At 48.9% G+C, this 25,333-nt stretch overlaps 1 protein-coding gene across 4 annotated transcripts in view; it reads right to left on the bottom strand.

Annotated features, from left to right (window-relative positions):
• Window positions 1-25,333, bottom strand: part of EEA1 (early endosome antigen 1) — a 1,786,886-nt gene that overhangs the window by 853,008 nt on the left and 908,545 nt on the right. For all 4 annotated transcript variants that reach the window (XM_069629072.1, XM_069629073.1, XM_069629075.1 and 1 more), the window contains one exon: window positions 8,119-8,274. In XM_069629072.1, coding sequence (XP_069485173.1) covers window positions 8,119-8,274 — 156 coding nt within the window. The remainder of the gene's footprint in view (window positions 1-8,118; window positions 8,275-25,333) is intronic.

The raw sequence follows: 25,333 nt of genomic DNA, 5'->3' as shown, positions 1-25,333 counted from the left end.
GAGGAATTGGAATGGTTGCTCCAACACATGGACGCATAGAAAGGGTGAGCTATGTTTGGCTCATCCTCTGACCCGATTATAGAATCCGACGCCAGCAAATGGGGATGGGGAGCCCGTTGCGGGGACCTGTCGGCAGGGCGTAGGTGGTTGGATCAGGAAACATCATTACACATCAATGGCCTGGAACTAATGGGTGAGATACTGGACTCAGGTGAGGGCACAATGTTGTGTGCTGCTCAAGATGGACAATGTGTCAGCGGTCAGGTATATAAACGGATTGGGTGGCACAAGGTCCAGTATGTTGGCAGAGATGGCAAAAGAGTTCTGGCACCTCTGTCTGCAGAGACAGGCATCAGTGACAGTAGAATACCTACTGGGGCGGCAGAACGAGGTAGCCGATTGGAACTCCAGATTCCTCAGGGATGCCAGCGCTTGAAAGCTGGACGGGGAGGTGTTTCAAAGCCTGGTGGCGCGATGGGGTCTGTGCCAGGTCGACCTGTTTGCACTGAGGATGAGCAATCAACTACCTTGGTTCTTCAGTTGGAGGCCAGAACCCAGAGGCAGAGCAACAGACGCCTTTCTCCAATCATGGGGGCAGGACGTGAGTTACGCATTTCCCCCTTTCTCGATGATCGCAAGAACATTAGCTCTGGTGAGGAGGCAGAAGGCCTCACTAATTCTGATCACTACGGATTGGAATGGCCAAGCTTGGTTTCCCAGTTTAATGGAGTTATCGCACAGCAACCCAGTAAAGCTTCCCAGGTACAAGCTTATTGTAAATCCCCACTCCAGGGCCATACTAGTAGTATGGCAGCGTTAGGTAAGAATTGGTGTAGTAGCACTGTGTTCGACTACACAATACTTATCTGCTTGGTATGAGGTAACCCACCTTTTGGTATAGGCCTGTACTACACAAGTTGGTAGTGTGACTGAGCAGCCAGGCTTATCTCAACAGGGGTAAATGTGAGCTGTAGCAACCAAATTTGCAAATACAAGTAGCAAAGTAACACTTACACTCAAGGTTTCAGTTATAGTTATTTATTTAACATCGGTTTTTAAATAAGCATTCTTTAAAAAGGGCAAGATATGTGACAATCAAATATATTTTAAAATACTTTTCTAGAATCAGCACAACTTTAGTGGATACTCTTTAGAGATGCTTTTTACTCACTTCCTACACCCAGTGGCGACTTAATTCACAAGGACAGTAATGGCATTTATATATCACTAGTTATACTTTACATATTCTGAGGTTAAAGGAAAGGTTAAAAGGAAAGAACAAGGTTAGACAAGTTCTTAGGGCATGTGAGTATACTTACATCTTCCAATGAAGTCTAGAAAAGCCTTTCCCAGCAATAACAGTCTAAAACAAGTTACCAGCTATAAGGGAAAGAAATATCAAAGCTAATGGACTAGAAGAGTCTGCAGGGAGCCAGGACAGCCAAAGTCAATTGGAGCACAGACTATGGAGCATAGTCACTTCTTAGATAATAAATGTCTTGCACAAAGTTAGAGAGTTTTGTAGAAATCACTTGTAGGGTCACAATCGGTTACACTGGTGAAATGTAGAGTTGGAATCAACTTTAAGGTAAGCCAATGCAGGTCTCAACTGAGAAAGGCACAGCTCAAAAAGACACTGAGGTAAGTATCCCAAGTCTAAACAATACCTCTGATTTGAAGAAGAGTAGTCCAGCTGGATTCTGTCCTGTTGCAGAGATGCAGATTCTGGGTTCCCGAGCCTCAGTCTTGGGGACAGGAGGGTGGACGTCTGGAGGACTACTGTGCAGCAATTTGGAGGTTGTTGACAGCTACGTGCTCTTTTCAGTTCAGAAGCACTTCACAGTTTCAGTGCGCGGTAAACAGCACCACTGTGGATCTCGGATACCGGTTGGGCTTCCTTTACTCCTTGAGTCCTGCACTCTGGTGAGGGGACTCAAGCTCTGGTCGTCCTGCTTCTGGAGGGTCCTTTGGAGACTCCTGGAGCTTCTGGCTGGATTGGAGATGTTGAACTAGACAACGGATGTAGACATTGAACTAGACAACCCCTGGCACTCGGTTCTTGCAGCAGCGAAGAAGTACAGCCAATCAGGGAAGATGGTCCAGTGGAGTTTGCCTCTGGTTTAGTTGGTCCCACTAACCCACTTTAAGAAGTCGTCCCTTCCCGAGCTTCTCTAGTCGATCAGAAAAAGGAGTTTCAGCACAGCAGCAGGGCTTCACTGCGAAATTCAAAGGTCCAGGAGGATGCAGCAAGCTTTGTTCACGGTTTCTTCGTCAGGTGTTTTTCCGAGTGGTTGACTCTGCCTCTAGTCCCAAAACCCCTGCCTTTTGAGCAGGTTTCTCCCATTCACACACAGCATAGGCTGTCACTCAAACAGCAGGGTGGCTGTCCTAAAAGGACAGCCAGTCAATCAGGACAGGTTGCATTCATGCACTCCTAGATATAAAAGAACAGGGGCGTTTCTGAAACTTCCCACGCATCCTGCCTTTCCAGACACACTGGAGCCAGAGGCGGGTTTCAGGACTGTCTACCAAAGGCAAAACGAACAAAGGGCTCAAACATGACTTGGCGCACAGAAAATGGCAAGAAAATAAAAGACCGGGCCATTTTGACTAAAATAGGTCACCCGTGGGTGCTATACTACAGCTGAGGATTCAGCCTGCGGTAATAAAGCACAAACGTAGGAAAATAAAACCACTGCCACCAGTCATTTAAAGGAGCAAGGGTAAAATAAAAAAAAGGTTACATGAGAAGGTAAGATAAGGGGCTACTAGGTAACCCAACATCACTCCACATAACATGGGGTGTGCTGGACCTACAAAGAGAAAAGCTAAGTAAGGTCAATTTCACTTTACTATTCTTGCGAACAGTAGTTCTCACAAGAAAAGGTATTTAAACCTTATGAAAAATCTAAAGGATTTCTATGTGACACTGCACTGAAGGTTTTGTGTGTCACCATACAAAAAACAGATGCCTATGGAGTTTGTCAGAGTCCAAAAACAGTGAGAACACAACATCCAAATCAGGTAAAATTATGAGACAATAAGAAAAAGGTCTCACTCACTCCAGGGTTAAAATGAAAAAGTCCTAAGTCCAGTAAAAGAGCTGGGGGTCTCCAAGGTGGGAGGAATTAAGCACTAGAATGATAATTCTCCCTAACAGGTGGTGCAGGAAAAGTGGCGGTAATTCCATTACTGCCCATGTTTTCCCACACTGCCATACTTGTAATGAGGCCGATTGTTACTTTCAATCCAAGCAGCTTTAATGGCAGAACAATCTGGTTAATTATTAACTTTTGTGCACACTGCTGAATCAGTCCACAAACAAATGCTTGCCTTCAGATCCACAGAAACCGAGACAGTACAATTCTAAAAGGACAATTTGCACACCTATTACTAAGGACCTAACCATCGGAAGTGGATAGAATAATGGAAAAGAACAACTATCGATTGCCCTAAACAGGTTTAATGAGGTACTTGAATTGGGGCTTTTAATTCCATTGCTATTGGCATCTCCATCCGACTTCTAGGGATCCCGAGAGTGCCGCAGAAAGAAGTGTAGGGAAATATATCAAAAAAGGGTGACCCTACAACTTAAGTACATATACAGCTCATATTCTGAAGAAAACCATACAACTGATGAAGATAGCTAGACAACGTGGAGTAACAAGGAAAAGAACCACAAACACAAGTCATGAGCGTTAGTGAAAAAAATATTTAATGTGTTTCGGGAAGATAAAGAGATTATCAATATAACGTACATCTACAGGCAAGTTGTTCCAGAGTATGGGTGCATGAATTGTCTCAGAATAGCCAAAAGCTTGGTATGGCGGAAATGTGACAGTGCCATGGTATGGAAAATGTCCCCAGGAAAAAGTAGCCATGTGAAAAATTAGTTAGCAAAAAGTCATTTAAAAGAAATGTAGTCATTCATTACATGCCATGCAAATGGTGAAAATGTTGCCAGTAATAAGTTTGCCAAACAAGCTGTTTTTATACACACAGAATTACAAGGCTGTAAACCCCAACAATGACTCAAACATCTAACAAAACCTCCACAATTACGGTAACCACTTTTGAAAACCTTATCTTAAAGTATTGGTTCGCCCAAACATTTTTATTGCCCAAAAAGATGGGCAATAATAAAACAAATATACTCACACTTTTTTTTGTTAAGTTCCTATGTACAATTTTGAGCAATTCAAGCTCAAAAATTGGAAAAGCAAGCACATGGGCGCATCCATTTTGTGAACTGGATGTCCGCCTGTGATGGCTTTTGCAGCACTAATGAAGGAAAAGCCAGCCAGCTGTAGTAACTCGGAGGACGCAGAACGGAGACTACAGGCAGAAAAGCTGCAGCTGTATCTCGGTAAGTGCTATTTATTTATTTTTTAAAATAAGCACTAGCTGCGGTTTTTTTTTCTACATTTTCCGGGCTGGAGGTTCTCTCCTCTGAGCCTGAGAAACTTAGAAAGAAACCGCATAACGTTTTATTTATGTTTGCGGTCGCTTCAAAAGTTACCGCAAACATAAATACGTTTTCAAAGTTGCGGTTTTATTTCTAAGTTTTCTGGGCTCCTCCAGCCCAGAAAACATAGAAAAAAAACTGCAGCTAGTGCTTATTTAAAAAAAAAAAAATAGCACTTACCGAGATGCAGCTGCAGCTTTTCTGCCTGTAGTCTCCGGTCCGCGTCCTCCGAGTCCCGGCATCAATGAAGGAAAAGCCACCCAGTGGTAGCTTTTGTTTACTACAGCTGGCTGCCTTTTCCTTCATTAGTGCCTCAAAAGCAAAAGCCAGCACAGGCGGGCATCCATTTCACATTTTTAGTAAACAAAAGCTACCACTTTCCTTCATTGGTGCCAGGACTCAGAGGACGCGGACCGGAGACTACAGGCAGAAAAGCTGCAGCTGAATCTCGGTAAGTGCTATTTATTTTTTAAAATAAGCACTAGCTTTGTTTTTTTTTTTTCTACATTTTCCGGGCTGGAGGAAGCTACCGCAAACATAAATACAACGTTATTGTGTTCGAAAACGCTGCGGTTTTTCTTTCTAAGTTTCTCAGGCTCCTCCGGCTCGGAGGAGCCTGAGAAACTTAGAAAGAAAAACCGCAGCGTTTTCAAACACAACCACGTTGTGTTTCTGCCTAAATCTGCTTTCCCATTTGGGGCCCTCGGGCTGCCCACTGGGAGCCCGAGAGCCCCAAATGGCAAAGCAGATTTAGGCAGAAACACTGCAGAATTTAGCATTGTAGAAAACAACCGCATAGTGTTTCTGCCTAAATCTGCTTTCCCATTTGGGGCTCTCGGGCTCCGAAGGGGAGCCAGAGAGCCCCAAATTGGAAAGCAGATTTAGGCAGAAACACTGCAGCATTTAGCACTGCAGAAAACAACGCGTTGTGTTTCTGCCTAAATCTGCTCTGCAGCATTTAGCATTTCCCATTTGGGTCTCTCGGGCCCCCCGTGGGGAGCCCAAGTGCCCCAAATGGGAAATCAGCTGTAGGCAGAAACACTGCAGCATGTAAACACAACCGCATTGTGTTTCTGTCTGCCTTGGCTTTCACTTTGGGTCTCCGGTGCTCCCCTGGGGGAGCACCGGAAACCCAAAGTGATAGCCACGGCAGGCAGAAACACAACACTGTTGTGTTTGAAAACGCTGCGGTTTTTCTTTCTAAGTTTCTCAGGCTCCTCCGGCTCGGAGGAGCCTGAGAAACTTAGAAAGAAAAACTGCAGCATTTTCAAACACATTAACGTTGTATTTATGTTTGCGGTTGCTTCAAAAGTTACCGCAAACAAATACGTTTTCAAAGCTGCGGTTTTATTTCTAAGTTTTCCGTGCTCCTCCAGCCCGGAAAACCTAGAAAAAAAACTGCAGCTAGTGCTTATATAAAAAAAAAATAGCACTTACCGAGATGCAGCTGCAGCTTTTCTGCCTGTAGTCTCCGGTCCGCGTCCTCCAAGTCCTGGCATCAATGAAGGAAAAGCCACCCAGTGGTAGCTTTTGTTTACTACAGCTGGCTTGCTTTTCCTTCATTAGTGCCTCAAAAGCAAAAGCCAGCACAGGCGGGCATCCATTTCACAAAACGGATGCGCCCATGTGCTTGGTTTTTTAAAAATTTTTGAGCTTGAATTGTTCAAAATTTGACATAGGAACTTAAAAAAAAAAGTGCGAGTATATTTGTTTTATTATTGCCCATCTTTTGGGGCAATACAAATTTTTGGGCGAACCATTCCTTTAACTCGAATTACAGCCCTTATTCTACCCTGAACCCTTATGAACACTAGTCTTTCAGCACACTAAAACATTTTATTTGCATGTGACTCAATACAAAATACCAAATAAATAGAAAACGAACAGTGAACCCAACCCCATCTCTCCACAGATTCCATAGCATTGAACCTAACCCAGTCTTGCTCTAATCCTAATCTTAGTCCTACTGTAACCGCATCTCTATAATTTACTCTAACTTACTCTACCCTAACTCGTAGGTTTATCCTAACCCTCAATCGATGCCAACATAACCAGCCCTCTCCAACTTCTTATCCCTTGCTTTAACACTTTATTCCGCTATTACTCTATTAGCCCAAGCATTAAGATAACCCCTATCCTAACACTTACCCTTACCTTAATTCTAACCTGACCACTAGCCAAACCCCAACAGCCTCAGCCCAGACTTTAACCCTCACCCTAAATCTAACCAAAGTCTTTACACTAATCCTAATTTGTGCTTTTACTCCAACCCCTCTCCTAACCCTTAATCAGGCAATCATCATAAGTTCCCTAAACCCTCCTTAACCCGAACACCTAACCTAGCAGCACTGCATCTTTCCCTACTTTTCAGCTGCATTTTTTTACTACTTTTTGCTTGGTGACTTTCACTGTAGAGGTATTTTCACCAGGATTTTTTCACTGACTCCATTTTTGTTGCCAACATGTTCACTGGATACCTGCTAAATAAGGCCTTGTATGCGATTGTCCGTATAGCTTGCGCTGCTTTGCGAGGGAAGAATGCTGTTAGAATTTGTTGCAAAACAAAAGAGGTGATGGCTAGAAGGTTTGACATTAATCCTAACCTCTAGACCCTGCAGACCATCGTTCTTCAGCATGCCAAGCCATTACAGAAGGGAAAAGACCATATGCAAATCAAGCTTGGTCCTATCCCAAAAAGGACAGTCCAGCCCAAAATGCTATGTCACATCCCTTTTGTACAATACCACCAGCATCCCCAGACATGTTTCGGGTTCATGGGCGTCATCAGTGAGTAGAAGATTGGGCTTCTAGGACCAGCAGGCTCGGGGCCCACGTCCTGGCATAACTGTCCCCCTCAGGGTGACTTATGAAAAACAAAAGGTGATGGATGGCAGGTTTGGAATTAATCCTAATCTCTGGCATTGCTCTGGGCAATCCTCCAGACCACTGTTCTTCAGCCTGCCAAGCCATTACAGAAGTCTGGGGATGCTTGTGGTCTTGTGAGAAAGGATGTGACCTAGCAACTCAGGCTAGACTTCCCCTTTAGGGGTGGGATGAAGGCTTATCTGCATATGGTCTTTCACCTTCCGTAATGGCTTGGCAGGCGAAGAACGATGGTCTGGAGGGTTGCCCAGAGCAATGGCAGAGGTTAAGATTAATTCTAAACCTTCCAGTCCATCACCTCTTGTGTTTTGTTAGAATTTGTTGTGCATTTCTTTAAAAGTCATCTCCCCTCCCAGTTGGTAATGAAAAATACTTGTGTGACATGAAACACTTTTTGCAGATACATGATCCGGCAAGTCCACATTAATTATATGCAGAAATGTGTAATAGAAATGCATCAGGGTGTGTATCCCTGAATACCATACCAGTGTTATTCAATCAACTTCCAACCCTGCCTGTAATTTAACCTTTTTTGCAATAGATGTAATTAATGGCAAGTATATTTTTGATTAGTTTGATTCACAACTGTTTCTTTCAGATCATATTATAACATTTTTATTTTGTATAATCAGAAAAGGCAAAAATAAGATAAAAAAAATACTTTCCGTGAGAGGAGTGTCCTAGTTACATAACTTTTTTAAAAAAAAAAAAAATACAGTAAATCAATAAAAGGATGCTGTGTACTATACTACTTTGCCAGTTATACAGACCTTGATATGTGCCTCCAATTCTTCAGCCTTTTGTTCTATGGTTAGATGTTTCTCCTTGTACTCTTTAAGACTGCCTTCCACTTGATAACAGTGCTCCAGCTTGTCTTGCAACTTTGACGTAACTTGCTCCAACTGAGAGTTGACTTTGTTTAGTTCCTATTGAATGAGATCTCTAAATGGTTACTATGAATTCCTGAGGCAAATCATTATGCAAAAAAAATCTCAGACCAAAATATATGTACATTTTGTAACACAATTACCACACCTTTATAATAGCAAATAATTATTCAAAAATTCATGCAACTGAAGCTCAACAAAAAATATACATGTCCGGAAGACAACTTCAAAGAAAGAATAGTTTGTCATTTCTTCAGAGCATTAACATTCCTGTCTATAAACTCTATTCGAAGGCTAACATACAGATCACTAAATGAGGACCTTGCTATGCCACATTTGCTAGATGAGATTCTTTAATCTCAGTCCCAATGGTATTTTCATCAAACAAAACAGCTAACCAGGAACAGTTTCTAAAAAGAGACTAATGGTTGTGCTCTGATTGGAAACATCTGAACTGGACACTATCTAATTGGGGGGTTGGCTACTCACGCACAAGATGGTCCCATGACCAGCGTGATCTGCCACCCAGCTATGGATAATAGAAAATATGACACAATCTGAGACCCCTTTACCACACAACAGGAGTTTGGGCCCTTCGGATAGTTTGACTGATCAGGCCACTACCTCCCTCTCGATGAACAAGGATGAGAGGTTCAAGGGAACTCTCTAAATCAGCAGAGGGATGTTATGAGGGTAAAGATTTCAGTCCTTGCTGGAAGACACTGGGAGAAATCCGGTAGAGGAGGTACATAGAGTGGAAGAGGACTTAAAACTACAGAGAATGCCGTATGTAATACAGTGGTGTATGAATAACACCGGGGCAGACACAGAAGGAGAAATGATGATGTGGAGGAAGGGGCAGGATGAAGATTAAGTGGCAGTTCTTGCTAAGGGTTCATGGTGGTGGATCATAATCTGGGCAAGGATGTTCAGTTTTCAATTCCCATGCGACACTATCTCTTACGACAGTTCCTTCGCATTGTAAGCATTGAAGGCAAGAAGACCCTTCACTGTAAACCGATGTTGCCCCTGCAAGTCTTTGCGAGGGAAAGCAGACTGTTGGTGGCGCCATACATTGGAACTCTTTTAGGTGTTAAGCAGCTTTCTAATCTTGTTAACATTTTTTGAAGGTATGTGCTGGTGGGGCTAGGAAGGATAGTCCTTCCTCTGGCAGGTATATTTCTGTTCTCTGGGGTGGAAGCTTCCTCTTTGTTGTCCTCTTATGTATTTTATTTTTACAGCATCCAACATTGGCAGTGATGTTGCTCTCTGCAGAAAGACTACATCGAAGGGGGGCCTCTTTTACTGTGCCATCTCAGTTGGGGTGGTTTTACTGTGGAGTCCTTTCTATTAAGGGCACCTTTCTACACAAATGATATTTGCCCACATTCCTTGAGCTAATAAATGCCACTACTTTGATTTTGAGAGAATTGAACTTGTGCCACGAAGATGTGCGTACAACATGGCTGAGGAACCAGAGGTCAGACACTATATACACAAGAGGCACCTTCCCAGGGCTGTGGAGCACAGGCTATATTGCAAGCCAATATTTACATTGGCAAAGAGGATAAAATGAAGGGGTAAGCATTCTGTTTTGGAGAGACATCAAGTTCTCGATTCATGGTTGAGAAAGTGTCGGGAGGAGAGTGAATTCCTTATGCGTAAAGTTGAATTGGCAACACATACGACCACAATCCCCACAGTTTATGCTTCTAACAACAGAACTGTTTCTTAAGGGACTTTCCCAGACATATGACATTATCCAAGAGGGATATTATGACTGTTGGAACAGCAACCAAGTTTACATTAATCCTATTCAGGTCTTAGATGAGGCATGTTTTTGAGATGTGTGGCAATGGTCTTATCCTGGGGACTGAGATTTCTCTTACTACTTCCACAAGCAGGAGTCCCATTCCCAAAGAGAATTCATCTTGATTGAGGAAGTTCTTTTAAGCACGGGAGACCCAAACTAGGGTACCAATACAATTTTTGGATCACGCCCCTGTCCACTTGACCTTGAACCATGCCACTATGGAACCCAGACCCATGTCCTCAAAATGGTACGCAAGTCTTCTGCGGGACCCCGTTGTATGCAATGAAATAAGAAGAATTTGATACAATTAATTTGAGCAACCCAGTGTGTGAAACCGTGGGTGCAATTGGCGGGGATGTCCTTATGGCCACCTGGAGAGGCTCACTGACAGGGAAGGCCTCCTCCCTTGAACAGCTGAGAGAAAAGGAACCTAAAAAACGTACCAAGGAAGTCAAGGACTTCTTAGGGGAAACATAGAACACCTGGAATTGGTCATGGGCCACATGAATACCACCCTCAATAATAAGGAACAAGTTACTTACCTGTAACTCTTGTTCTCCAGCATAGGTCTTGCATGTATTTACATGCTCATGAATATTCCCCGGCTTCGGGCTGGGAATCCTCAGTAGATTTAACTCACTTTAGCTTTAAACTAAAAAACTGCATGTCTCCTCTATAGCCTATCAGTGTCACTTGGGGTCATATTGCCCCAGCCAACGACATTCTTCCTCCTAAGCTCCACCCTTGGTGGCTATCTTCAGATTTGGTAGGGAACGTAGAGTGGCAGTATGAACCAAGAAGAGCCAAAGAGGGGAAGGAAGGAGGGTTCACATGTGAATCCATGCAAGACCCATGCTGGAGAGAAAAAGTTACAGGTAAGTAACTTGTTTCTTCTCCAGCATGGGGTCTTGCATGGATTCACAAGTTCATGAATACGATTACACAGCAGTACATATACACAACCACAGGAGGTGGCAAGACTCACAGAAGATATATACTCATTCCTGGAACAGACTCAACTCAAACAAACAGGTTGCGAATCACTTCCTGACCGACCCAGAACTCCTCCCTGGAATCCCTGTCGACGCTGTAGAATCTTGTGAAGGTAGGCTTAGACCTCCACGTAGCAGCCATGCAGATGTCGAGCAGGGGATCATCAGAGAAATGCTGGCATAACTGTGATGGCTCTGGTGGAATGGGCTCTCGGCCGGTCTGGAAGTGGAACTGGTTGACCAGATGATGATGGCAATGCACGATACAGCCGGAGAGCCACCTAGAGATGGAAACCTTAGATAGAGCCTTCCCATGTCCCACAGGTACAATGACAAAAAGCGGAGACCTCTTTCAAAAGAACTTCATGATTGCAACCTAGAACTTCAGGGTGCGCTCAACGTCCAGCAATGCAATGTTCTTACAGCAGGCAAAAGAGGATTGGCAAAGAAAACTGGCAGAACTAAAGGTTAGTTGAGGTGAAAGCCTAATGGAACCATTGGCATGAAGGAAGGATGATATTGCAGAGCTACCTTTGTGGCGTGAAAGGAAAAATACAGATGCTTACAGGAAAGAGCCTGCATTTCCCCAACCCACCAGGCCAAGGTGATCGCCACCAGGAAGTCAGTCTTCCACAACAAAAACAAAGGGGCTCTATCTATTGGTTCAAATGGACGCCAGATCAGTTCAGACAGTACCACGTTGAGTCCCACGCCAGCGCAGGAGCCTTCACTGGAGGAAATGTTCTGAAGAGGCCCTTGAGGAACTTCTTAGCAAGCCGATGTGCCCACAAGGAGAGTTTGCTTGGGGTCCGAGAGCAACAGGATATGGCAGCTAGGTGGACCTTGATGAAGGCCTGGGCGAGGCCAGCCTTGGCCAGAGAGAGCAAGTACTGAAGAAGCTGAAGAGCAGTCACGTGCAGCAGTCAGAACTTCCGTGGCTGGCACCACACTCTAAAGCGCTTCTACTTGTGCTTGTATCAAGCCAATGTAGAGGGGGCCCTGACTTTAGCTAGGATGTTCTTGCATTCAAAGGGCAGCAAACAGTGTCGAAATTCTAAGGCTGCAGGAGCCAGGCCGTGAAGCTCAGATGCTGGGGCGTGGGGCAGTATTGACCCTCCTTCTCTGGAGAGGTTGGGAAGTGAAGGAAGCTCGATGGCCGAAACCACCAACAGGTGGAGAAGGTCTGAATACCAGATCTGCCCGGGCCACGCCAGTGCATTGAAGATCATCTTGCAGTGGAAACGTTGGAGTGTGTTGATCAGTCTTAGCAATAGCGGAATAGGAAGGAAAGTTTGCAGGAAGAGGCCCTCTGAGGGGAACGAGAAGACATCCCCCAGACTCCCCAGCTGAGCATATCTGCTGGCAAAATTCGGACACTTGGCGTTGGCAGACATTGCAAAGATGTTGATCTGAGGGAGACCCCACTCGTTGAAGAGACACAACACTTGAGTGCTTGCTGAAGCTCCCTATTTGTGACGGGACCGCAGCTCCTTGTTGAGGGTCTGCAATGAGGTTTTGGATGAGGGCCAGGTGAAATGGGACAAGAAACATGTGTTGAATAATAGCCCGCCCAGAGATGGTGCTTCCAAGGTGAGAGTGGGGGAGCACTTCCTGCCTGGTTTCCCAATGTAAAACATGACTGTGGTGTTGTCCATGAAGATTAGCACCACCTTTCCCTGGCACTGAGGCTGAAAACACTTGAGAGCCCGGAAGACTGCAGCCTCAGGATGTTGTGATGTGAAACTCCTTTTCCTCTGGGAGCAAGAGGCCTCTGGCTTCATGTGTGGGCTTCCCAACCCTCCAGAGAGGCGCTGGTCGCGACTGTAGCCTCATGCAGAGGGATCTGAAAGGGAGCGCCCTGTGGGAGGTGTGGACGAACTGACCACCATTGCAAGGCTTGACGGAATGCCCGATTGAGGGCGATTTTGTTAGTTCATATGCCAGTGACTTGAGATGAATGCAGGAAGACATCATCCCCAGCAGGGACATAATGGACTGGACTGTTGCCACAGAATCTGTCGACGGCTGTTGGTCCTTTCCCAGGAAGGCTTGCACCCTCTTTTCTGAGGGAGTCGCCAGACACAAGACTGTTGAGTTTGGCACCCAGGAACAGTGCGTTCTGTGATGGCACTACGTGAGACTTCAGATAGTTGATTGATTGAGAATCCGAGTGAAGTCAGATGGTGCCCGTGGTGTGCTGGGTTTCCAGCGCGGGAGCGGGACCGGATGAGCCAATCGTCCAGGTAAGAGCAGTCTTGGATCCCTCTGGGGCGCAGGTGTGCTACCACCGGGGGCAAGCATTTGGTGAACACCCTCAGGCTGTTTTCAGGCTGAGGGAAGTGCCTTGAATTGGTATTGCCACCCATGAACAACAAAACGCAGGAACTTTCGGTGCTTGCGACAAATTGGGATGTGGAAGTACGCACCTTCCAAGTCAAGAGTCGCCAGAAAATCCCCTTCCTCCAGTTGGTCAAGCACCTGTTGCAACGTGACCATCTTGAACTTTTGGAATTGGAGGAACTTGAGGCGTCGCAAGCCTAGGATTGGTTGCCATCGTCCTGACTTCTTCCTTACTAGAAAGTATGTGGAGTACACTCCGAAGTCCTGCGGGTGCTGAGGGACCGGTTCTATTGCCCCTTTGCGACCCCTGAACTGTCTAATCAAATTTCTGTGATAACGTGAGAAGCAATTAGTTGTTAGATAGAGAGGCAAAACAAATTGTAATGTTTATAGTAATTGTTATGCTTTATTAACTGTTCAAACCTTTTCTTGGCATTGCATTCACTCACTGGTTTTCCTTTTCCGTTGTTTGCTTTTTGTTTCCCTGAAGTATTAATAGTACTTCTCCCAGGTCTTGCCTGGTACCAATATTCAGTATACATTTTTACTCTTCGCACAAACTTCTATCTTTAAAAACATGTGAAAAAGATGTTTCTTCATTGTATATAAATTGAATAAATATATGGAAAGTGACAAAAATAAAGATTAAGTATGATGTTTTCTGTCTAAATATATACAGAATAGTCAAAGTGCTCTCTGAATAACTTGAGAGATACTTGCAAATGAACTTTGTTCACTGCTTGCATCGAGTTCTAAATCCAGTGATCTATCTTGCTAGAGTAATACTTACTGGTTTACCTGTCAGGACATCTTTGTTGTACTGCCTTTGCGTAGCATGGCCTGAACTTTCAGTGCCATGTGCAGTTCTTGTCGCGTGACAGGAGGAATGCAGGGGTACTTGCCCTGAAATGCTAAGGAGTGCACCCTGCTGAAGACCATCCAGCACCCATTTGTCTGGGGAACTGTTTCATCACTTATCGACAAAATTTGGTAGTCGGCTTCCCACTGGGATGCGGAAGTGGGGGTGCAGGTACAAGGCTGGTTCAGGCCTGCTTTGGCATCTGTGTCCTCTACGGGGCATTGATGACGACACTGGGTACCACTGCCATAAGCCTGGGCGTGTCTCCTTTAAGCTTCCTGGGCAATAGAGTGGGAAGGCTGATGATAGGGGGTTGTGAAACCCTGCGGGCTCTTTCCCTGGAGGAAAGAAAGGACAGCCTCCTTTGCCGAAGGACGAAAAGGGAACATGCCGTCTCAGTGTCATTATGGCCTGAAGAGTTTTGTCGCCCGCCTTGCCAAACAGATTGTCACCATTGAATGGCATGTCAACCCCTTTGGTCTGTACATCTGTGCAGAAGTTGGTGGTTTTTAGCAAACCTTGGCGACAGAGGGCCACGCCAGCCATCCGCAATGTTCAGAGCGACGGTGATGGCGTGGTCGGAAGCCCCATCATCTTCCTGGAACAGGGCCATTGCTTCGACCTTCTTATCGTCAGGGAGGATGCGGAGGATGGGCCCCAACTTACACCACAACTCCCTATCATAACTTGACAGGATGGTGAGGGTGTTGGCGGCCTTGATGGTTCATGCAGACGTGGTGGTGATGGGCTTGCAAGCCACACCTAGCTTCTAACCCTCCTGGTACGGAGGCAGCATGGATGAAGAAGTGGTGTTTTAAGACCTCTTTCTAGCGGCGGCCGAGACCCGAGACTGGCAAGGGCAGGGACTTCAGGCACTTGGAGGCTGAGTCTGGAACCGGTACTACTACTACAACCGGTCACATTTAGCAGGAGTGGTATTTGGAGCCTTTATGACCAGAAAGCCATCCTCCCATATGTTGTCCAACAGTGGGACTGAGACAAATGTCTTCTTGGATGACTCTCATTCAAAAAGGAAGCCTTCCTTTTTCTTCTCCTCGGGCACAAGATTGAAAAGCTTGGCAGCTTGAGATATCCGGGAGTGGAATGAACCAATCTTGTCAGGCTTAGAAGCCCTAGTGGGCGTGTCGACATCTGGGTGTTCCGCCAGCAGGAATGTAGTCGTCAAACCCATCCATGCGAGTCCTGGTGGCATCAGTGTCCATATGAACTATTTCTTCCACCACTGTGGGCACCGCCACCAACATTGGCCGAGGGGTAACCGGGGCATTAAGAGGCGGTGTCGGCGGAGTACGAGGAGGCATTGGAGGGCTCATTGCCGAAACTGGGGCGGGAGTAGTGGGCAGTCGCTGCTGTGTTTCAGCCACCAGTGTATGTAAGGTGTTCAAGATGTCCAGAGACATGTCCCTCGGAGCAGAAGCAGCTGCAGGAGCCAGGCCCGGCCCTCTTGGAGGTGAAACAGCTGGGAAGGCCTGCTAGCCGGTGACCCCGGATGTGGCATAGGCAGAATGGGGTCAGGTTCCCCTTGGCCCCCTTCCTGACCTGAGTAAAAATCCTCTGGAAGGTCCTCCGCACAGCTGGTGTAGATTGCTGGAGACCTGGGGGATCCCAAGGTGCCTGAGTCAAGAGTGGTGCAGCCTTGGAGGGCCTGGGCAAGAAGTCCAGAGCCCTTAGGGAACGCTGCAACGACTGGAGCCTGCAGAGGAAGAGGCGCCGTTGTGGACGGTACGGACGTCAGAACCGTTGACGGAGGTCTAGGTGGCAGAGAAAACCTGGGCATGCTAATGGTAGCTGGGGTAAGGAACAAGTTACTTACCTGTAACTGTTGTTCTCCAGCATGGGTCTGGCATGGATTCACATGCTCATGAATATTGCCCGTCGTCAGGCTGGGAATCCACGGCAAAGAAAAAATCAGTATCAGTTTCGTTTCTGATCTGTCTTTCTTAGTAGTAACCAATCACTGATCTCTGGGTCATACTGCCCACAGCCAATGACTGTCCTCTCCCTGAGCCCCTCCCCTTGCAGCCATCCTCAGATTTGGTAGCACGTAAAGTGGCAGTATGACCAAGTGAAGAGCCGCAGCGGGGAAGGAGGGAGGGTTCGCATGTGAATCCATGCCAGACCCATGCTGGAGAACAACAGTTACAGGTAAGCAACTTGTTCCTTCTCCACCATGGGGTCTGGCATGGATTCACATGCTCATGAATATAATAATACATAGCAGTACACACATGCACAACCACGGGAGGTGGCAAAAGGCTCAACATTAAGCATCACATAAACTCAACATTCAGCAACTCTTACCTCCCCACCAGGCCCACCTTCAGGCAAACAGGTTGCGCAGCACTGCTTGGCCGACACTGGACTCCTCCCTGGAATCCCAGTCGACGCAGTAGAATCTCGTGAAGGGGTGCGTCGACTTCCACGTAGCAGCCCTACAGATGTCCAGCAGGGGCAAACCAGACAAGAATGCCGTAGTAGCAGCGATCGCTCTGGTCGAATGGGCTCTCGGATGGCCGGGCAACGGCCGGTTTGCCAACCGGTGACAGTGCATGATGCAGCCGTAGAGCCATCTGGAAATGGAAGCCTTTCGAGAGAGCGTTCCCGTTGTTCACAGGTCCAAAGTTCACAAACAGCTGTGATTTCTTCCGAAAACTCTTTGTTCGGTCCACGTAGAACTTAAGCGCTCTAGCTACGTCCAGAGAGTGCAAAGTCCTCTCAGCCGGAGACGAAGACGACGGGAAGAAAACTGGTAACACCAAGGGCTCGTTAAGATGGAAGACTGACGGCACCTTGGGCATGAAGGAGGGGTGCATCCTCAGTACCACCCTCGTATCGTGAAAAGTCAAGTATGGGGGCTTGCAGGATAGGGCCTGAATCTCTCCCACGCGTCGTGCAGAGGTGATGGCCACCAGGAACGTTGTCTTCCACGACAGGAACTTCAAAAGAGCCGAATGCAAAGGCTCGAATGGCGGCCCCATGAGCCTGGTCAGAACCACGCTGAGCTCCAACGCCGGGGCTGGAGCATTCACCGGCAGGAACAATCGGAACGGTCCTTTCATAAATTCCTTCACCAGTCGATGAGACCACAAGGACGGCCGTCCTGTAGTTCTGGTGTATCGGGAGATCCCTGCCAGATGTATCTTGATGGAAGCATGAGCTAGTCCAGCCTTGGCCAGCGACAGTAGGTATGGTAGCACTTAAGGTGCCGTAATCCGTAGAGGGTTGATCCTCTGTGCACGGCACCAGACAGAGAACCTCTTCCACTTATGTCCGTGGCACTTGAGAGTTGAGGGCGCCCTGGCCTTTGCAAGAACCTCTCTGCAGTCAGCCGGGATATCGTACCCTCCAAACTCTAGTGCTGCAGGAGCCAGGCCTGCAAGTTCAGCGACTCCGGGTCGTGATGAAGGATGGCGCCTCCTTCTCTAGAAAGAAGATCTGCGTCCGTCGGCAGCTTGACCGGTGGGGACGCTGACAAGTCCAGAAGGTCCGGGAACCAGATCTGCCTCGGCCACGCCGGTGCGACGAGGATCATCTTGCACCGGGACCTCTTGAGCTGGTTGATGTGTCGGAGCAGAAACGGCAATGGAGGGAACGCATGTAGGAACAGGCCGTCCCAGGGGAACGAGAAAGCATCGCCCATGCTCCTCGCTGGGGAAACCTGCTGGCGAACCTCTGGCATTTGGAGTTCGTCGCCGTCGCAAACAGGTCGATCTGGGGTTTGCCCCATCGCTGAAAGAGTCGATCCACTTGATCCTGGCATAGTTCCCACTCGTGGCACGAGCGCAGCTCTCTGCTGAGTGAGTCAGCGATGGTGGTTTTTTTTTATCCCTGCCAGATGAAACGGCACCAGAAACATCCCTTGGGCAATGACCCAATGCCACAGATCCTGGGCTTCCTTGGATAGGGCAGGGCATCTGGTTCCGACCTGCTTCCGAAAGAAAGAACATTGTGGTGGTTTGTCGGTGAAGATCCTCACCACCTTGCCCTTGAGGGATGGGAGAAAGGACCTGAGGGCCCAGAACATTGCACGGAGCTCCAGGATGCTGATGTGGAGCGGCTTCTCCTCCGGGAGCCAGAGGCCTCTCGCGTGAAGGTCTCCGGTGTGCGCTCCCACCCCTCTAGGGAGGCATCCGTTGTCACTGTTACCTGGTGGGCCGGGGTCTGAAAGTCTGTCTCTGCCGCCAGATGAGCGTGGGTGCCCCACCACCGGATCGCTCGTCGGAAGGTCTCGTTGAGAGTAATCCTGTCCTCGAAGCTGCCCGTCGCTTGGATCCAGCGGGCGTCGAGGAACTTCTGTAGAGGGTGCATTCGAAGCCTGCACAGGCGCACAAGATATATGCAAGAGGACATCATCCCGAGGAGGGACTTGATGGACCTTACCCTGGCCACGTCCGTGGCCAGCAGACGCTCCACCTTGACCAGAATGGCCTTTGTCCTTTCCTCCGACGGCGAGGCCAGACGCGCCATTGTGTCGAGCTTGGCTCCCAGAAACAGTGCGACTTGCGAGGGGACCAGGTGGGATTTCGGGAAGTTGATGGAGAACCCCAGGTCCGTGAGCAGCTGGACGGTCTTCGCTGTGTGTTCTACGACGAGCTCCCTTGTCCCTGCACGGATGAGCCAATCGTCCAGGTAGGGGTAGACGTGGATCCCCAGCAGGCGCAGCCGCGCTGCCATTGGTGCGAGGCACTTGGTGAAAACAATGGGTGCCGACTTCAATCCGAACGGGAGGGCCTTGAACTGGTAGTGCCGTCCTTGGACCACGAACCTGAAGAACTTTCGGTGTCCTTTTAGAATGGGGATGTGGAAGTATGCATCCTCCAAATCCAACGACGACAGGAAATCGCCCTCCTCCAGCTGTCCCAGCACATGCTGGAGGGTGACCATTCGGAACTTCTGTGCCTTGATGTACTTGCTCAGTCGTCGCAGGTCCAGGATCGGTCGCCATCCTCCTGTCTTCTTTTTCACGAGGAAGTACCTTGAGTATACTCCGGAGCCCCAGAGCCTCTTTGGAACAAGCTCGATGGCACCTTTCTTGAGTATCGCCCTTACCACCAGTAGTAGTTGAGGGACGTGGTTTTCCTTCCTGGCCACGGGAGGAATGCGGGGGCACTTTTTTTTTTTATTTTTTAGCAACTCGAGGGCGTGCCCCTGGGCCAAGGCGTCCAGCACCCAACGGTCAGTGGCGATGGACTCCCACACGCTGACAAACTTCCCCAGCCGGCCTCCCACCGGGGTGCTTCGGTGGGGGCCCGACGCCACGGTCGGTTCAGTCTTGCTTGGAGGACGCCTTGCCGCCTTGGCCTCCCTGGCGACGACGACGGGATCCACCCGACTTGCCTCGTCCCATATAGGCTTATTGCGACGAGGAGCAGGCCGCCTGGTGGTACGTAGAGGAGCCACTGCCGAATCCCTTGGAAGCACCTTGCTTGCCTCCGGAGTTCCGAAAGGACGGATGTCATTGCTGGAGAACTCCTAGGGCCCGAGCCGTCTCCGTGTCCGCCTTGATGGCTTGGAAGGACTCATCCACTGTTTTCCCTAACAGGTTGTTCCCGTCGAAGGGCATGTCCAACACCTTGGTTTGTATGTCCTGGCGGAAATCCGTCGCCTTGAGCCACCCTCGCCGTCTAAGGCAAACGCTGTTGCCAAGCTGGCGGAATCCGGTGTCAGCAATGTCAGTTGCCACAGTTATGGCGTGGTCTGACATCACCTCACCTTCCTGCAAGATCTCCAGGGCCTCTGCCCTCTTGTCGTCCGGTAGGAAGTCCAACAGGGGGGCGATCTTGTACCACAATTCCCTGTCATAGCGGGCCACGATCGCAAGGGCGTTGTTGCCGCCGACAAGATAACTCGTCGTCCCATCGCATCCAGCTTCTTTCCTTCGCCGTCCGGCGGGGAAGTTGGTGTTGAGGCTGATGCCCCCTCCCCCGTTTTCTTCTTGGCTGCCGCTGAGACGACCACGTCAAGGGTCGGTTGCGCCCTAAGGCACAGGGGGGCTGCATCGGGGACCTGGTACTACTTCTTGCACCGATCCCTCTTAGCAGGCGTTGTAGATGGGTTCTTGAGAAGGGCGAGTCCCTCGTCCCAGATGTCATCCAGCAGAGGCACGGTGAGTCCACTCCCCGTGAGCAGTTTGATGGGATAGGTGAGCCCCCCCATCCTGTGAGGGATGCGTCTGTGGTTAGAGTGGCTTCCGCCGCGGGTGTGGCAAAGGGTTTCCCTTTTTCTAGGTTTTCTTTTGTCCACCACCGTAGCGAGAGAACTAAGGCCTGCGAGACCACCACTAGGTCGTCCCATAGTCCGCTGGCCTGACACCACTGGCTGTTGAGCCACTCCTGCATTGGGCGCATGGGGCAGGCGCGCGTGAGGTACCAAATAAATACACGACGCCATCATGCCTAGCAAGCGCATTGCTTTGCGTACCGTCACCTCTCGACCGGTCACATATTGAGGGATCTGAAACCACATGTTTTGGACCCTCTCTTTGGAGGGGAAGACGAGGCCGTCCTTTGTTTGAATTAGAGCCCCTAGGAATTGTTTGATTTGGCTGGGGTCTAGGCTGGACTTCTTTTCGTTGATGGAGAAGCCCAACTGGAACAAAAGGTCTACAGTCTTTTGGGCATTGGAGAAGCATGTTTCGTAAGAATCCCCTGTTATGAGCCAGTCGTCGAGGTAAGGGTAAACTGGGATGGACAACCTGCGCAGGTGGGCCGCTGCCACTGCCAGTACCTTCGTGAATACCCTCGGTGCTGATGCTATGCCGAAGGGTAGCACTCTGAACTGGTAGTGTTTGCCCTCTATCATGAACCGGAGGTATTTTCTGTGCGCTGGCAACATTAAAATATGAAAGTATGCATCTTTCATGTCCAATGTTGTCATGTAATCTCCCTGTGATAGCAGTGGGATTACTTCCTGTAGGGTCACCATACGAAACTTTTGGGGTTTGATGAACTTGTTCGCTGGGCGCAGATCTAATACAGGGCGCATGGTTAGATCCTTTTTGGGTACAAGGAAGTACACTGAATAAATGCCTTCCGTTACCTGAGATAGAGGCACGACCTCTATGGCTCTTTTTTCCAGCAGTTGTTGTACTTCTTGTAGAAGGATGGCAAGATGTTCCGGTGACATGCGTCGTCCCCTCGGGGGTTTGTATGTTGGGGAACTGTTGAATTCGATGCAGTATCCGTGGGCTACGGTGGAAAGTACCCAGCGGTCTGACGTTATACCCTCCCATGCTGGAAGAAAGGATTTAATCCGGCCCCCGACCAGTGTTGCATGGGAGGGGACGCGAATCTTCGCGTCACTTGGTGTTGTTAGGGGCTTGGGAACCTCTGGGGGTGGACCCTCGCCCTCTTCCTTTGCCCCGGCGCTGTCCTCTTTGGCTGTACTGGCCACTATTGGTCTGGAAATTGGTGGCAGGGTACTGTTGCTGCTGGATTTGTTGTTGGCGTTGGCCACGAAAAAAGCGTTTGTTGCCATAGCTGCGCCTGGTAGAGGGCTTAGAGATTTGGTCAAGAGTTTTGATAGTATCGAACTCTTTTTTAGCCATCTCCAGAGCCTCATCCACCGCTTTCCCGAAGAGGTTTGAGTCTTCAACAGGTTTATTTATTAAAGACGCCTGTGTCTCCGGTTTGAACCCTGAGTTGCGCAGCCATACGTGTCGTTTTAGGACTATTCCCTGAATTAGGGAACATCCCGCAGTTTCTGCCGCATCCAGAGAGCTCTTTACAATACTCTGGTTGACCTGGGTTCTTTCGCCAATAGTTGAAAGCAGGCGTGTACGTAATGGTTCCGGCGCTTCTTCGGTGTCTTTGCGCAGTTTGGCCCACTGCGCGTCCGCATAGCTAGCGAGCAAAGAATTGTTGTTGGCAATTCTTGCCGAAAAGGCGGCCGAGGATGTAACTCTTTTTGCAAGGGCATATAACCGCTTGCCCTCCTTGTCAGGTGGTGCCTCACTGGCGGAAAGTGGTACCCCTGCCCTCTTTCTTGTGTTGGTTACTACCAGGGAATCCGGAATGGAATGTCCCCTGATGTACAGCGGGTCTGAGGGTGAAGGAGTGAAAAGTTTTTCAATTCTAGGATTGACCCCTCTGATTAGTGCGGGTGTGGACAGCGAAGGGATGATTCTTCTCTTCACTGAAGCGAGGAGGGGAATTGTCTGACTGACCGGGGGTTTCTCCTTAATTACCCTTTCTACAAAGTCTAATTCAGGGGAGAGCTCCCCAGTGTCCAGTTCGAAGTGTGCTGCTGCTCTGCGCAACAGGGCATTAAATGTGGGTTGATCGTCAATGGGAGAAGTGTTTCTAACAGGTGAATTGTCAGGAGGATTTAGGTTCAGGACATCAGTGTCGGAATATATTGATGGGGATTGCCAGGGGTGAGAAGGTCCTTCTTCTGGATTTTCTCCGAAGCCTTCTCCTACCAAGTCTGGGCTGTCTTCCAGACCTTCCTCCTGGTTCCGTCCCTCTTCCTCGTCCATAAAATCATCCTCCTCCTCAAAATAATGTTCTTCCTCAGTGAGGTCATACACACTATGGAAGTCTAAGGCTGTGTCCTGGTGGGGATTGACTAATCTTGGATTTTTTGCCCTGGGGTCCTCCTGAGGCCCTTCTCTTATTCTCTTTGGAGTGGGAGGGTTTTGGGCATTCATAAACCTCTCCATTCTTTCCATGCAGAGATGGAGCCTTTCCATGGTTTCATGGGGTACCCCTGAGCGGTCTAGTGGGGGAAAATTGGTGTCTTGTAGCTGAAAACGGCTCGACCTCTCCCACAATGTCGAGGAAAGTGTCCCGTCGCCCTCCGAAAAGCCTTCAGGTGTGCTGGGAATCCCTTCGACTGAAGGAGATCGTCCCTGTGTTTTCGGCATGTCTTTCGACCTTTGCGTAGCGCTCGACGTGTCTTTCGGCGTACGCTTGTGGGCGTCGGCTACCACGATCCTCGCCAAGCTCTCAGCGACTCGTTTGTCAGCAGAGAGCTGTGGTTTCGACGTTATGGGTGTCGAACGCTCTACGGCGGCATGCGCTTTCTGCTGATGCGCTCCGGCCGACGATTTGGGGGCGGCGCCCTTATTTGCCGAAAGCCCAGTTGCTGGTCGCGGCTGCGGTTGCGAGAGGGGCTTCGAACCCGAACGGTCCGAGGAGGCCGCCGGTGAAACCTGCGTCTCCTTGGGCGCTGATGCTCTCTTTGCCTTCGGCAAAGAGAAGCCATGGGTTGTGTGCTTATGTGTGGTCTCGTGTGCGTCAATGTCGCCGGGGTGTTCATCCCCATAAGCAGGGCGTGAGCCGAGCCCGTCGGGGCCGGGGACAGACGACGAAGCGCGTGTGCGCTCTCTAGGGGGGTTTTCGACTTCCGTAGCGGAGGTCGTGGTGTCACGTTCCTCGTCACTGTCGGAGGTAGCGACGGTGGGTGGAGCGTCGGCCTTCGACATAGCGTAGGCCGCCCACCTCTTGACCCTACGGTCTTTTAGAGTCTTCGGCTTAAGAAGCCGACAAGCCGTGCAACCTTCCTCCTTGTGATCGAGGGGCAAGCAGCGGTTACACTGTGAATGCTTGTCCTTCCAAGTAAACTTGCCCTTGCAAAGCGGGCAAAACCTAAAGGGTGTCCTCTCCATAGCCGAGGCAATAAAACGTGATAACCACCCCAAGGGAAAGGAAGGGGAAAAGCAATAAGTTAACGAAAAAAGGGAGGGAAAAAGGCAGAATGTAGGAAAATACCACACTAATACTTAGGAACTCTTAAGCAAGGCAGGAAAGTCAAAAGTTACTTGTGAGCCAAAGTCCATAGGCCGGGCCCACTCTTGGAGAGAGCAGGACACAAATGCACCCAAGATCACACAATGACAACAGGCTTAAAAAGTCTTTCAGGGAGTTCAGAAAGGTTTTAGTTAGGCTCAGAAAAGTTTAGCCAGGGTGTCCCAGGCTAACCCAGGGTTGAAAGCCGGGGGCTAAATCTACCACGTACAGTTGGTTGCAAGGGAAGCCAGGCGGAACACGGTACCTTATGTGGAAAGGATCCTCCAGCGGGGGCAGTTGTTCCTGGCAGCGGGTGCAAGTCACGGCTTCGTCCAGAGAAAGAGGAGATCTCGACGTGGAGGAAAGATGAAGGTCGTTGCACTGCCAGGGAAGAAACCAGCCGCAGAGTTTTCCGGTTGAAGGTACTACCCTTTGATTCGCATTAGTGGTAAACCGTGGTATCCCGGTTGCCGGGGTGCTTGGCACAGGCAAGGCGGCCACGAGATGCTCCAGGAAGCGAAAAAGGAAGCAGACTGGTTATCCCCAAAAGTCGAAGGAAGAAGACTCTCCGGGCTGGAGATCTCCTCTGTCGTTGGGAAAAGTGGTGAGACGGTTCAGCAGGGTTCCACCGGTGGTGTCGTCGTAGCAGGTTGGCTCAGCTTCTCCCTCATCGGATTCTTAGGTCCTGTGGTGACTTCTGAAGTTCCAGTCCCCAAAGCCCTGCTTTTATGCAGAAAACCCCCATTCACTCAGCCTAGCTGTCACTCAAACATGCTAAGTGGTGAGCCGGCCAGCTCACCACTTGGGCCAATCAGGACGGAGTACGACTTGAGTTGCCTAGGCAACTCAGTCCAGGGTGCCTAAATCCCCCTCCACCCCTCCTAAGTACCCCAGACAGAGAGGCACCACTTTGGAGGGCTTCTGTGGAGAAGCCCGCAAAAAAGTGGAACAAAGGGCTCAACTTGGGTTGGAGTCACAGAAGCGAACACAAATGCCATTTTAGAACAGAGTTCTGGCAAAAAATACCAACCGGAGAGTTAATATTAAATAAATAAACCAGCGGTATGTTCCGAGGCTATGGGAATTAAATAATTAAAGTTGGTAGCCTCGAACAATGGGAAATCCCATTGGGATATATTCGCGGTCGAATATAAAGTGTAGTATCCACTGCCACCAGCCAAAACTCGATCAGGGGGGACGGAGACGTGCCCCCTCGGCAATCGAATTGCCCCGGCCAGTAAGTACACAATATGATGGTTTGTACTGATTCTGTTCAGAATTTGAGACTAGTAAAGTCAATGGTGACTTTACATGCCCTGGGAGACGGTAGTCAGTCCCAGGGTAT

This window comes from Ambystoma mexicanum, chromosome 12, assembly GCF_040938575.1.
Source record: "Ambystoma mexicanum isolate Mex_15411 chromosome 12, UKY_AmexF1_1, whole genome shotgun sequence".
In the NCBI taxonomy this organism is placed as follows: Eukaryota; Metazoa; Chordata; class Amphibia; order Caudata; family Ambystomatidae; genus Ambystoma; species Ambystoma mexicanum.
The sequence above is the reverse complement of the archived record's forward strand: the minus strand, read 5'-3'. Positions and strand labels throughout refer to the sequence as shown.